Consider the following 12034-nt stretch of genomic DNA (forward strand, 5'->3'; position numbering starts at 1 on the left):
TCGAACGTCGAATAAGTAACCGTTTGACATTCCGGGTGCACTCGCCTTAACGGCAATGGAGTGCAACAGGAACAAAAAACAAACTGTTTCCAATACATGTTGATTTGAAGCTTTGCATGGTGAAGTCATGAGATGTACAGTACAATAGGCTTGCGGGTACAGCATGGACTCAGTCTCTTAGAAGATGTGTGGTTATTAAAAGAACCAGTAAGTGTTGACTCGGTCAGGATACTCTTGCTGTCCTTTGGAGAGGGTGCTAGACTCAAGCACCTGAAATGAAGGCGCAGGGTTTTTACCCCAGTGGAATTATGAGAGGAAAAGTATATTTCATTAATACAAACTTCCCGTTTTCATTGAACTACTTTCCGAAATCGAAGAAATACACATCAATCCCACATCCAGCTCTAAACTTCTTTTGATCAAAGTCTTTCCCTGGACTAAATCCACAGTGTTGCCTACATTTCACACAGGGAAATTGCAGATTTCCACTGTGAAAACGGGATTGACTAACGTTTTGCCTCGTTGGAGGATTTCTTCATCTGGAAACTAGAGTGGAAAAAATAATGAATTACGCGAAACTTTTCTAAAAATCGATATAAAATACCTAAATCCCTTATACCGGCCAGGGATTACATTGAATACGATGTCATTGGTCTCTTCAATCGGGGGAGGGGTGAACCCTGAAAACCTGGGGCATGGGGTTCTTCGGGGTCAAACAACCCCTGAAATGAAAGCGCGGTGTTTTTACCCCAGTGAAATTATGAGAGCGAAATTAGAGGGTCATTATAAAAAACATCCTGTTTTCATTTAACTACTTCCCTAAATCGAAATAATACACATCAATCCCACATCCAGCTCTAAACTTTTTTTGATCAAAGTCTTTCCCTGGACTGAAACGACCCCGTTGCCTACATTTCAATCATGGCAGTTGCAGATTTCGACTGTGAAAAAGGGTGTGATAAACGTTTTGTCGCGTAGGAGGATTTCTTAGTCTGGAAACCAATGAAGTACAGCAAACATTTCTAAAATCGATATAAAATAGCTCAACCCCATGCCCCGCCCAGGGATTACATTTAATGAAATGTCATTGGTCTCCTCAATCGGGAGAGACTCCTTCCAACCTTGAGCATGGGGTTTCTTCGGGGTCAAACAACCCCTGAAATGAAGGCGCAGGGTATTTACCCCAGGGGAACTATGAGAGTGAAAGTATATTTCATTAATACAAACTTCCCGTTTTCATTGAACTACTTTCCGAAATCGAAGAAATACACATCAATCCCACGTCCAGCTCTAAACTTCTTTTGATCAAAGTCTTTCCCTGGATTTCAAAAAGGGACGTCATATTGGTCCTACTTATGCCTATAACTTCTAAACAAAGGCAGATAGAAATGCCATTTCAGTGTCTAACCCCCCATTTTCAGGATCAAGGAATTCGCTCAAGTCATTATTTTGCACATCCGGTGTTGGCCATATTGGATTCCAAGATCGCCGCCGTATTAAACTTAGTTGCCCATAACTTCGAAACTAAGGCATATTGAAAAGCAATTCCAGTTGGTAATACCCCCATTTTCAGGGTCAAGGAATCCAGTAAAATAATTGTTTTGAACATTGGTGTTGGCCATATTGAATTCCAAGATGGCCGCCGCCGTAAACCTGATTGTCTATAACTTCGAATCTAAGACAGATAGAAACTCAATTCCAATGGCTACCCCCATCAAGGATTCCAGTGAAAGAATAGCTGTCAGATATCTGCCATATTAAAATCCAAGATAGCCACACCTTTTTTGTTTGTAAGGCATAATGCCGTGCACTGTTGTACCTCGCAGTTAACTCAATTCGCATAACACTGTCCATCACAAGCGCATAGTGAAGTGCACTGGAGGTTTGCCCCATAGCACTTGCAGTTCCCCTTGCAGGTCTTCTTGCACTTGCAGCTCAGCAGCTCGTAACAAGCTTTAGTGGCCTCAGGAAGCATGGTCCGTAAAACTTTCCATTGTCCATCACACTTCTCCCAACCCCAGTCACCTGGTGAGGGAACAGCTGGATTGGCAACTAAGCATTGACCCCAGATGTGGCCTGCTTGGAATGCAGCTCTATTTGTGTGTTCTAATAGAGCTGCTGCCATTGGAGGAATATTTTCGATCTCCCTGGACTTCTTGGAGAAGAGATAGCGCCTTGCCTCATCTACACCATGAAGTTCATTGGTGCGGTCATACATTAGGACAACGAATTGCCCCAGAATTTCGATGACTGTCTTCAGTACGTCAGGTGCTGCCAACACAGTGCCTGGAAGGCCTCTGTAGCCTCAGGATATACCTGCCATGCCTGCCAAGCAGATTTCTTCCCACGGTTTGAGAAGAAGACACTGTGTCGCAGCCTGTAAATGCATGGAAAAATGCCAGTGCCTGTGACTTCTCTGCCCCAATGTTACTGACTATCTGGTGTACTGCAATGTGTCTGTAGTTCTTACCAGTCCCGAAAGCGACCCAAAGCTCCTTCAGGCCAATCTCCTTGAATATACTAACTGCTATGACCACCACATCCGTGTCCACAGTGCGGATCATCACTTTCTTGTGTCCTTGCTGGGCCATGTCATTAACATTAACTTGATTGTTCACCGTGCTGTAGATTGTCTTGTCACCTGCAGTTTCATACTCCACACATCTCTGTGCAAGAAACTGAAACAACTCCTGCTTGTTTTCATTGTTCCGAAGAAATCCTGGCCAGTTGCCTGGAATTCTTGTGGAGGATGAAACCCGACGCCTAGTGCCACAGCTCCTCTTCTCTCTTGTTGCGTTTTTCAAGCTTTCGGACAGATACACATCCCATACAATATCAATTCGTCTGACACTATGCAGTTTCTTGACAACATATGGTAGGAAGACCTCCTGGGCATACTCCTCGAAGGTACCACAGGTTCCAGGAACCAGAAAGTGAACTACAGCAGGTCCATCGAGGACTTTAACATCAATCACCAAGGACGTACCATGACTGGTTGTCACATTTCCTTTGATACAGTCCAAAAGGTAATGTTTGTCACCCTGGCGCATCTGACCTCCAGTTGCCAATGACGGTGGAGTAGATTGGTTCTCATGCCTAAAGAATTCATCAACATTACCTTCTCTAGTTTGACTGGCAATGTACAACCTTGAAAACAGAGCCCTGTCATTCTTCAGCTCCATCAGTCTCCCCGCTGCTTTGGTCTTCTCCACACCAGGCTTGCTAAACATGGCCAGATTGTTGCGGGAAATGGTGTCTCCAATTGACTTCGAATTGGAATTTAAACGCTCTTCCATGAATTGGTAATATTTTGCCTTCCCCAGTGAATGAACGCTCCTCGTGGCAAGTACAACTTCCTCTGGCATGATGGCTTTGGAATTGAGATTTAGCAAGCCATACTCTCCTCCATAAATGGATTGCCCATCTCTTCAGTTGTGGTCACCAGTGACTGTACATCTTGAACGAATTTCTCTTGGACGTTTTTTGTCTGCTCATGGTGGCGATCAGGGGTCGTGACAGTCCAACCTTCGTCCAAGTCATCCTCAAACTCTTCAACTAGCCTCGCTATTTTGGGCCCAGCCACTATCCATCTCCGAAGTGCTCCAGGGTTTTCAGTTAGGCCAACAGCTCCACCGTCACCCTGAACCAGGGCATTAATCTGTTCGTGTGCCTGGTCCAATGAAATGGCAGAGAACGGTCTGCTTGTCTTGGCAGTAAATGCCCCGCGTTTGAACTCGCAAAAGACATCTGGACACCTCTCCTCCAAGGTTGACATATCTCTCACATGAACCGGTAACCAGCGTGCATAATTTGGATGGTCCAATGCGAAGAACCAGGGTACTAACTCGGCTTGCGATGCAATGTACAAGCCAAAATCGGACACTCGCAAGGACCTCACAAACTGGAAAATAGTCCGTTCAAAATATAAGACTGTCTGCCAAAAATAAAACTGTGGGTACATTTCTGATCTCTCAGCACACCACTGTGTCAATCTATCTGCTTCGGTCTGACCACTGTCATTCTGTTCCATCTCCTTGGAGTTCAAGTAGGCTTTCTGCTGTAACTGATACAAAGCTGCAGCTGTAACCTGATGGGCCCTGTGGGTTTTGGTCACGTGATGCGTGAAGGAATCCTTCACAGGTGCCTGCAGTCAGAGCGTCTGTCCATCCACTTCCGTCAAGAATATCTCCGATCGTCCTGAAAGCAGCGATCTCTGTATGCAATCCCCCTAGCATAATGACATACTTGTCCTCGCCATACAAGTTGGGAAACCGCCATTGGATCTGCTTCGCTATGGCAACGACACATTCGTCTTTGTAGCTGGGGGTTCCTCTTTCTGTGACGTATGGAATGCTGCCCAAGACGCATTACCAGTGTCACACAGGGTCTCCTTTAGGCAGAGCTTCATCCGGTGTTCCAGCCACATATACTCCAGCTTACGGTCCTCCTTCAGTATCTACGGTTCATCTATAGGTGGCCTAACAGGACCATAGTATACAGGAACATACGCATCATTATGAAGAGCTTGTGCTAGTGTACTGTGTTGGCAGTGGTTGAACATGCTTGGTCCGACTAGATTCTTCCTGAAACAGAGACGCATCCGAGCGTGTTTGGGCCAGAATCAGTTCCGTCTGGATGCTGACAAAGCGAATGAGCAGTCCCGTGAAAGGAATCTTTTGCCGAAACTGAACTTGGGTTGTGATCTATATTATCAGCTTGACCTGTGGTGAATACACCCTTCCGAAGCTGCGGTGGCAGACCACACCGTCCTCTTCATACTGTGTGCAAAGACGGTTTGCTACACCAGAAGACATCCTCAGCAAGCGGTCATACGAAATGCTGAGCCCCAATGTATGCAACCGATCCACAAGTTCACGCTTCCTGGTCTCTGAATGCATCTTTAGGCCAACATAAATTGGCAGAGGGTTTTCCCGTGATCTGTTGTGTCTAACAGTACAACTCTTGAGACCGGCGTGCTTAACACTGTTGAAGACAAGTAACTGAGCAAGTGTTAATCCAGCATTTCGCTGGAGCCTTGTCCGATCTATTTGGTCTTTAATGTTAGGTCCTTCAAGTAGCATACTAACGAAGGCAAGCAACACGCTGGGCACAGATTTCATTTGCTCATCCCGACTTAATTTTGCGTTGAACGTGTAATAGTTTTTAAAAATTTGTCTGCGAACTATTGTTGCTGCTTTTGCCAAGCACATGAAATCCGAATCCGTGTTGCAGGCTCTAATAACCGCATCTCCAATGTTGCGGTCAACTACAAATATGACTTCACGACCATGCCTTGTTGCAGTCAGATGTGGACAGTTCAGAAGGAGTCTCTCCTTTAAACGCCTTTGATTGACTTGAATCTCAGGAGCCATCCCAAGATCAACCAGACGTTGGCGATACGTCTCAGTGAGGTCAGCTAGACGGAAGACAGGAGCTGTGTCTTCCAAACTACTGGCTTCATTAATGTGAGCTATAAGTTCTGCCAATGCTATACCATCAAATGATGAAATGTCTGTTTCATCACGGCATTTCTCTAGATTCCTTGCATCGTGAAACAGTTTAGTCATACAGGCTTTGTGATACTCTGCTTCTATCGCTACCAGATCACCACCAGCAAGTTTTCTGAGCAAATTTGTGTCCTTTAGTTTAATTGCATATTGTCGCACTGTATTGTCAATTGCAAACGTTGACGCATTATGGAGGTCACCATCAGTACCATCGCAGAACAGGCACATGTTATTTTTGCCTGTTTTTACTCTGACCTGCACTCATTCTCTGATGAGTTTTGCGAGGAGAGGCTTCAGGCGTATCGTCACAGGGAGCACTACGTTTTCTCCACCTATGGAACTTCAGCTGACTGTATTCATTTCTACACAATTTATGCCAGCAAGCTTCACGTGCACGAAGTGTTTGTTCAATGCCAAGTCCATCATCAAGTCTATCAAAATCAATTTTGAGTGGGTTGAAGCCAGCATCTCTAGCGTCACTTAGTTCTCGGGCCAATGTACAATATCTCATTCCTTTGGCAAACCGCTTTCCCCTCCCTGGCACGACAATGGAATTTTGTGTTTCACTTTGGCAAAGGACACAGATACTCCAGTTGAAGTCAGGTTTTTCTGCTCCTTCCGATGCACCGTCCGTTGACGTAGAAGAGACTAACTTGAAAGACTTGGACATCATCAGTTTGTTTCAACACCTAAAATATATAAAAAACAACTTGCAATCCTGAGCTCTGCGAGCTCTTCCTCCCGTCATAGCTTCGAGAGCGGTGATGAGAGGTAGAGCTCGCACAAGCACCTATGTGCTCACGATGATATTATATCAAGCAGTAAGAGAGGACTCAGACATAATATTGCCCTATTACACCACGCCACACCTTGTGGAAGAGCCCAAATAGCCTGATACCAGTTTATGATCTGTCTGTCTGAGCTGCACCTCGAGTTAGCTATCTGTGCACTTTGCGCTCCATATTCATTAAGCTATCATGTGAATGACTTCTTTAGGCTTTTAACATCACTTTACATGTACCTGCCAAATATCATGCATTATTAGTTACATGTAAGCTGAACATGTCTGCATGTAGGTCTTGAACTTGTCCTTTATGCATTATTGAAATAAGAATGAAATTATTTTGTCTTAACTGAAACATGTGGAACAAGCTTAAGATGGCAGCACTGGAAACCTACGGGAGTCTAATTAATATATACAAAAAAATACCAACATATCCAATTTGTCCTTGACGCCTCATCCTTCATACAAGATACTGGAACTTCATAAATATATAAGTTGATACATGTATTAATAAGTGGATTAATTTATCATAAAATAAACAAATATGAAATGTTGCATTTTATATAAGGCTTGCCGCCATCTTGCAAATCAATCTGGCCAACACCAGATGTTCCAAATAACGATATTAACAATGGCGGCCACCGGGGGGCATTTTAGAGTTGGGTCCTATGGAAAAATGATCCTATAGGGGTCCCCTGCATGTGTGCCAAGTTTCACAATTTCTCCACAAAGTGAAATATTCTGCCATTATTTTGGTCTTGGCCGCTGGACTGTGTACTTGTAGTTTCCAAGCGGAGAAGTCCACCGACGAGACAAGACTTCCGTCACAGCTGTTTTCACTATGGGAATGTCTGCCTTAGGTTTACCCTGGTTGAAATGGACGCAACGGGGTCACTAATGTGCAGATAAGCACAGTAAAAAAGTATACTCAGTCTTGGGATTGGTGTGTTTTCGATTCTGTGAAATAGTTTCATGAAAAAAGGATGTTTTTAGTATTAACCTCTACTTCTATCTATTAAACGACAAATCCTTCATTTCAGGGATTGTTCGACATCGAAGAACCCCATGCCCCAGGTTGGAAGGAGTCTCTCCCGATTGAAGAGACGGATGACATCATATTCAATGTAATCCCTGGGCGGGGCATGGGGTTGAGCTATTTTATATCGATCTTAGAAATGTTTGCTGTACTTCATTCTTTTCTCCATTTTGGTTTCCAGAGAAATATTCCTACGCGACAAAACGCTTGTCAATGCCTTTTTCACAGTGGAAATCCGCAATTGCCATGGTTGAAATGTAGGCAACGGGGTCGCTTCAGTCCAGGGAAACACTTTGATCAAAAGAAGTTTAGAGCTGGACGTGAGATTGATGTGTATTTTTTCGATTTCGGAAAGTAATTCGATGAAAACAGGAAGTTTGCTTATAAATACCCTATAATTTTGCTTTTATAATTCCACTGGGGTACTGCGCCTTCATTTCAGGGGTTGTTTGACGCCGAAGAACCCCACACCCCGGGTTGGAAGGAGTCTCTCCCAATTGAAGAGACGGATGACATCGTATTCAATGTAATCCCTGGGCGGGGCATGGGGTTGAGCTATTTTATATCGATTTTAGAAATGTTTGCTGTACTTCATTCTTTTCTCCATTTTGGTTTCCAGACTAAGAAATCCTCCTACGCAACAAAACGTTTATCAGACCCTTTTTCACTGTCAAAATCCGCAATTGCTATGGTTGAAATGTAGGCAACGGGGTAGCTGAAGGTCCAGGGAAAGACTTTGATCAAAAACAGGAAGTTTGCATTAATGACCTCTGTTTTGGCCCTAATAAGTCCACTGAAGTATTAAACAACCCTGCGCCTTCATTCCAGGGCTTGTTTGACCCCAAAGAACCCCACGCCCCGTGTTGGAAGGAGTCTCTCCCAATTGAAGAGACCAATGAAATCACATTCATTGTAATCTCTGGGCGGGGCATGGGGATGAGGTATTTTATATCGATTTTAGAAAAGTTTCGCGTAATTCATTATTTTTTCCACTCTAGTTTCCAGACAAGGAAATCCTCCAATGAGGCAAAACGTTGTCCATCCCATTTTCACAGTCGAAATGTGCAATTTCCCTAGATGAAATGTCGGCAGCACGGTCGCTTAAGTCCAGGGAAACACTTTCATCAAAACAACTTTACAGTTGAACGTGAGATTGATGTGTATTTTTGTGATTTCGGAAAGCACATGTAGGATGAAAAAAGGAAGTTTATTTATAATTACCCTCTAATTTTGCTTTTATAATTCCACTGGGGTAAAAACCCTGCGCCTTCATTTCAGGGCTTCTTTGACGCCAAAGAACCCCACGCACCGGGTTGGAAGGAGTCTCTCCCAATTGAAGAGACGGATGACATCGTATTCAATGTAATCTCCAGGCGGGGCATGGGGTTGGGGTATTTTAATTTGGTTTGAGAAATTCAGTGCAGTGTGAGGCATTCACCCGTCTACTCTGGTTTGCAAGCGAAAAAGTCCAGTGAAGAGACACGACTTTCTTCAAAGCCCTTTTGACCGTGGAAAACTGCCTTTGCCCGGTTGAAATGCAGGCAAAGGGGTCGCTAAAGTGTAAAGAAAGGCACCCAAAAAAGAACGTTGATGGCTGGGGCGTCTGACTGATTTCTTTTGAGTTGGGTTGAGTTGGGTGAAAACAGGGAGAACATAACATTAACCTGTATTTCTCTTCTAATATTTACAGTGCCAAAACAAAACATACAATCGGCTACACCTCAGGCTTCTTTGACCGGTCACCCATTGGCCCCGAAGAACCCTACTCCCAAGGTTCCCTTTGAGGGAGAGAGTTGTTTGTTTATACACGTACATTTTTGTGAAAAGGCACGTACAATGTTATTTGCGTACATGTGAATGGAAGTGGACGTTCGCGGTGCGTTTCTTTTTTGTCCCTTTGGCGCACCATACTCAAACAGTTACTTATTCAACGTTCTAATATGGAACAGTTACTTGTTCAACGTTGAATGTCGAACGTCAGACGAGGAACGAGTAACTAACTTCACATCAGTTGCTTTTGATGGGCAATTATTCACTGCAGGGAATAATTACTGGCGTCCATACTATTGAACTCCTTTCAATTCTCAGAAATTTTCCAGACTTCCCACGATAGACTTCAATTTGTACGCAACTGCTGAGAAAGCAAAGTCACCAGAATGCAATGTTTTTTCCGATGAGAATATTGGAAAAAAATGGGGGAAATGAGGTCTGAAATTAGAATTGGGAATTCTGCACTACCCTCTATATCTGTCTGTAAAAACCGTTAGTCCCAGTTCCTGCAGATTATGTAACTAAACACAACTTCCACATTGCTGTGAATCTGCCCATCATCAAGTCTCAATATTTCACTTTCAGTTTCACCGAATGGAATCCTCAAAACCCGTTTCGGGCAGATTTGAAGTTGCATTCTACTGACTTCTCCACCAGCCAGGAAACCAAAGACATCAGAGAATTGTACCAGGACTTTGAACGATGCAGTAAACAGTTCAAGAATGAATTCCGTTGCACCACAAGGAGTCTGAAAGCAGTCGTTCTTTGCCTTTCTGGGGGAAATGGGTGAGTGGTCAGTTCACGTTTGTCATTTCTTAATGCTTCCTCTTATTCGTGTCTGTTGTCTTTGAGGGTCGTATTCTCTCATTTCCAAGTTGTATTTTGTGGCTCTTTTTTATATTTGGTTTTTTACCTGTACAATCACATTTATCTTGCCATGAAGGGATGGGGTAGCAGGGTCACAGTTCATGTCCATATGTGAGACCCAAGTCCTGTCTTTACGGGCTTGTTAGGGTAGGATTTGCCTTTCTGGTCTGTCTTGTTCTCTCTGCATAACCCAGCTGTCTTGTCTTGTAGGGATGGGTAGCAGGGTAGCAAGTTCTTTAGTACCCCAGGGGAGTGGTCATCCCTGCCCATGTGAGACCAATGTCCTTGTCCTGTTTTGTCTTATGTCTTTTGTTTTTACTGTTATTGTCTTGTCTCCTTGTCCCCTTCGTCCTCGTCTTGTATTCCTGTGTATTTTTCTTGTCCTGTATGTACATGTAGTGTCTTGTTTTAGACTGTTTCTTTGTCTTAACCTGTTTGTCCTGTCTTTCTGTCCTGTCCGTCTGTCCTGTCCGTCTGTCCTGTCCGTCTGTCCTGTCTGTCCTGTCTGTCCTGTCCGTCTGTCCTGTCTGTCCTGTCTGTCCTGTCTGTCCTGTCTGTCTTGTCTGTCCTGTCTGTCTTTCTGTCTCCATGTCTGTCTGTCCTGTCAGTCCTGTCTGTCCTGTCAGTCCTGTCTGTCCTGTCTGTCCTGTCAGTCCTGTCTGTCCTGTCTGTCCTGTCTTTCTTCCTGTCTGTCCTGTCTGTCTTTCTTTTTTCCTGTCTGTCCTGTCTGTCTCTCTTCCTGTCTGTCCTGTCTGTCTTCCTGTCTGTCCTGTCTGTCTTTTTTCCTGTCTGTCTGTCCTGTCTGTCCTGTCTGTCTTTGTTTTTTCCTGTCTGTCTGTCCTGTCTGTCTCTCTTCCTGTTTGTCCTGTCTGTCCTGTCTTTCTTCCTGTCTGTCCTGTCCGTCTGTCCTGTCTGTCTTGTCTGTCCTGTCTGTCCTGTCTTTCTTTTTTCCTGTCTGTCTGTCCTGTCAGTCCTGTCTGTCCTGTCTGTCCTGTCTGTTCTGTCTGTCCTGTCCGTCTGTCCTGTCTGTCTTGTCTGTCCTGTCTGTCTTTCTGTCTGTCTGTCCTGTCTGTCCTTTCTCTCTTTCTGTCTGTCCTGTCCGTCTGTCCTGTCTGTCTTGTCTGTCCTGTCCGTCTGTCCTGTCCGTCCTGTCTGTCTTGTCTGTCCTGTCTGTCCTGTCTGTCCTGTCTTTCTTTTTTCCTGTCTGTCTGTCCTGTCAGTCCTGTCTGTCCTGTCAGTCCTGTCTGTCCTGTCTGTCCTGTCTGTCTTGTCTGTCCTGTCTGTCCTGTCTTTCTTTTTTCCTGTCTGTCTGTCCTGTCAGTCCTGTCTGTCCTGTCTGTCCTGTCCGTCTGTCCTGTCTTTCCTGTCTGTCCTGTCTGTCTTGTCTGTCCTGTCTGTCTTTCTGTCTCCCTGTCTGTCTGTCCTGTCTGTCCTGTCTCTCTTCCTGTCTGTCCTGTCCGTCTGTCTTGTCTGTCTTGTCTGTCCTGTCCGTCTGTCCTGTCCGTCCTGTCTGTCTTGTCTTTCCTGTCTGTCCTGTCAGTCCTGTCTGTCCTGTCTGTCCTGTCTCTCTTCCTGTCTGTCCTGTCCGTCTGTCCTGTCTGTCTTGTCTTTCCTGTCCGTCTGTTCTGTCAGTCCTGTCTGTCCTGTCAGTCCTGTCTGTCCTGTCCGTCTGTCCTGTCTGTCCTGTCCGTCTGTCCTGTCTGTCCTGTCTGTCCTGTCTGTCTTTTCTGTCCTGTCTGTCCTGTCTTTCTTTTTCCCTGTCTGTCCTGTCAGTCCTGTCTGTCCTGTCTGTCCTGTCTGTCCTGTCTGTCCTGTCTGTCCTGTCTGTCCTGTCCGTCTGTCCTGTCTGTCTTGTCTGTCCTGTCTGTCTTGTCTGTCCTGTCTGTCTTTCTTTCTCCCTGTCTGTCTGTCCTGTCTGTCCTGTCTCTCTTCCTGTCTGTCCTGTCCGTCTGTCCTGTCTGTCCTGTCCGTCTGTCCTGTCTGTCTGTCCTGTCAGTCCTGTCTGTCCTGTCAGTCCTGTCTGTCCTGTCTTTCTTTTTTCCTGTCTGTCTGTCCTGTCAGTCCTGTCTG

General features: G+C 45.0%; 1 protein-coding gene across 1 annotated transcript in view; it reads left to right on the forward strand.

The window, feature by feature from the left end:
- The window catches only part of LOC147798192 (uncharacterized), a 43222-nt gene that overhangs the window by 4694 nt on the left and 26494 nt on the right, over nt 1-12034 (forward strand). Inside the window, exon 3 of the mRNA XM_087141032.1 lies at nt 9683-9883. Coding sequence (XP_086997158.1) covers nt 9683-9883 — 201 coding nt within the window. The remainder of the gene's footprint in view (nt 1-9682; nt 9884-12034) is intronic.

The sequence above is a fragment of the Acanthaster planci genome, linkage group LG09, assembly GCF_054643075.1.
Source record: "Acanthaster planci isolate LZ-2023a linkage group LG09, COTS_SCS, whole genome shotgun sequence".
Lineage (NCBI taxonomy): Eukaryota > Metazoa > Echinodermata > Asteroidea > Valvatida > Acanthasteridae > Acanthaster > Acanthaster planci.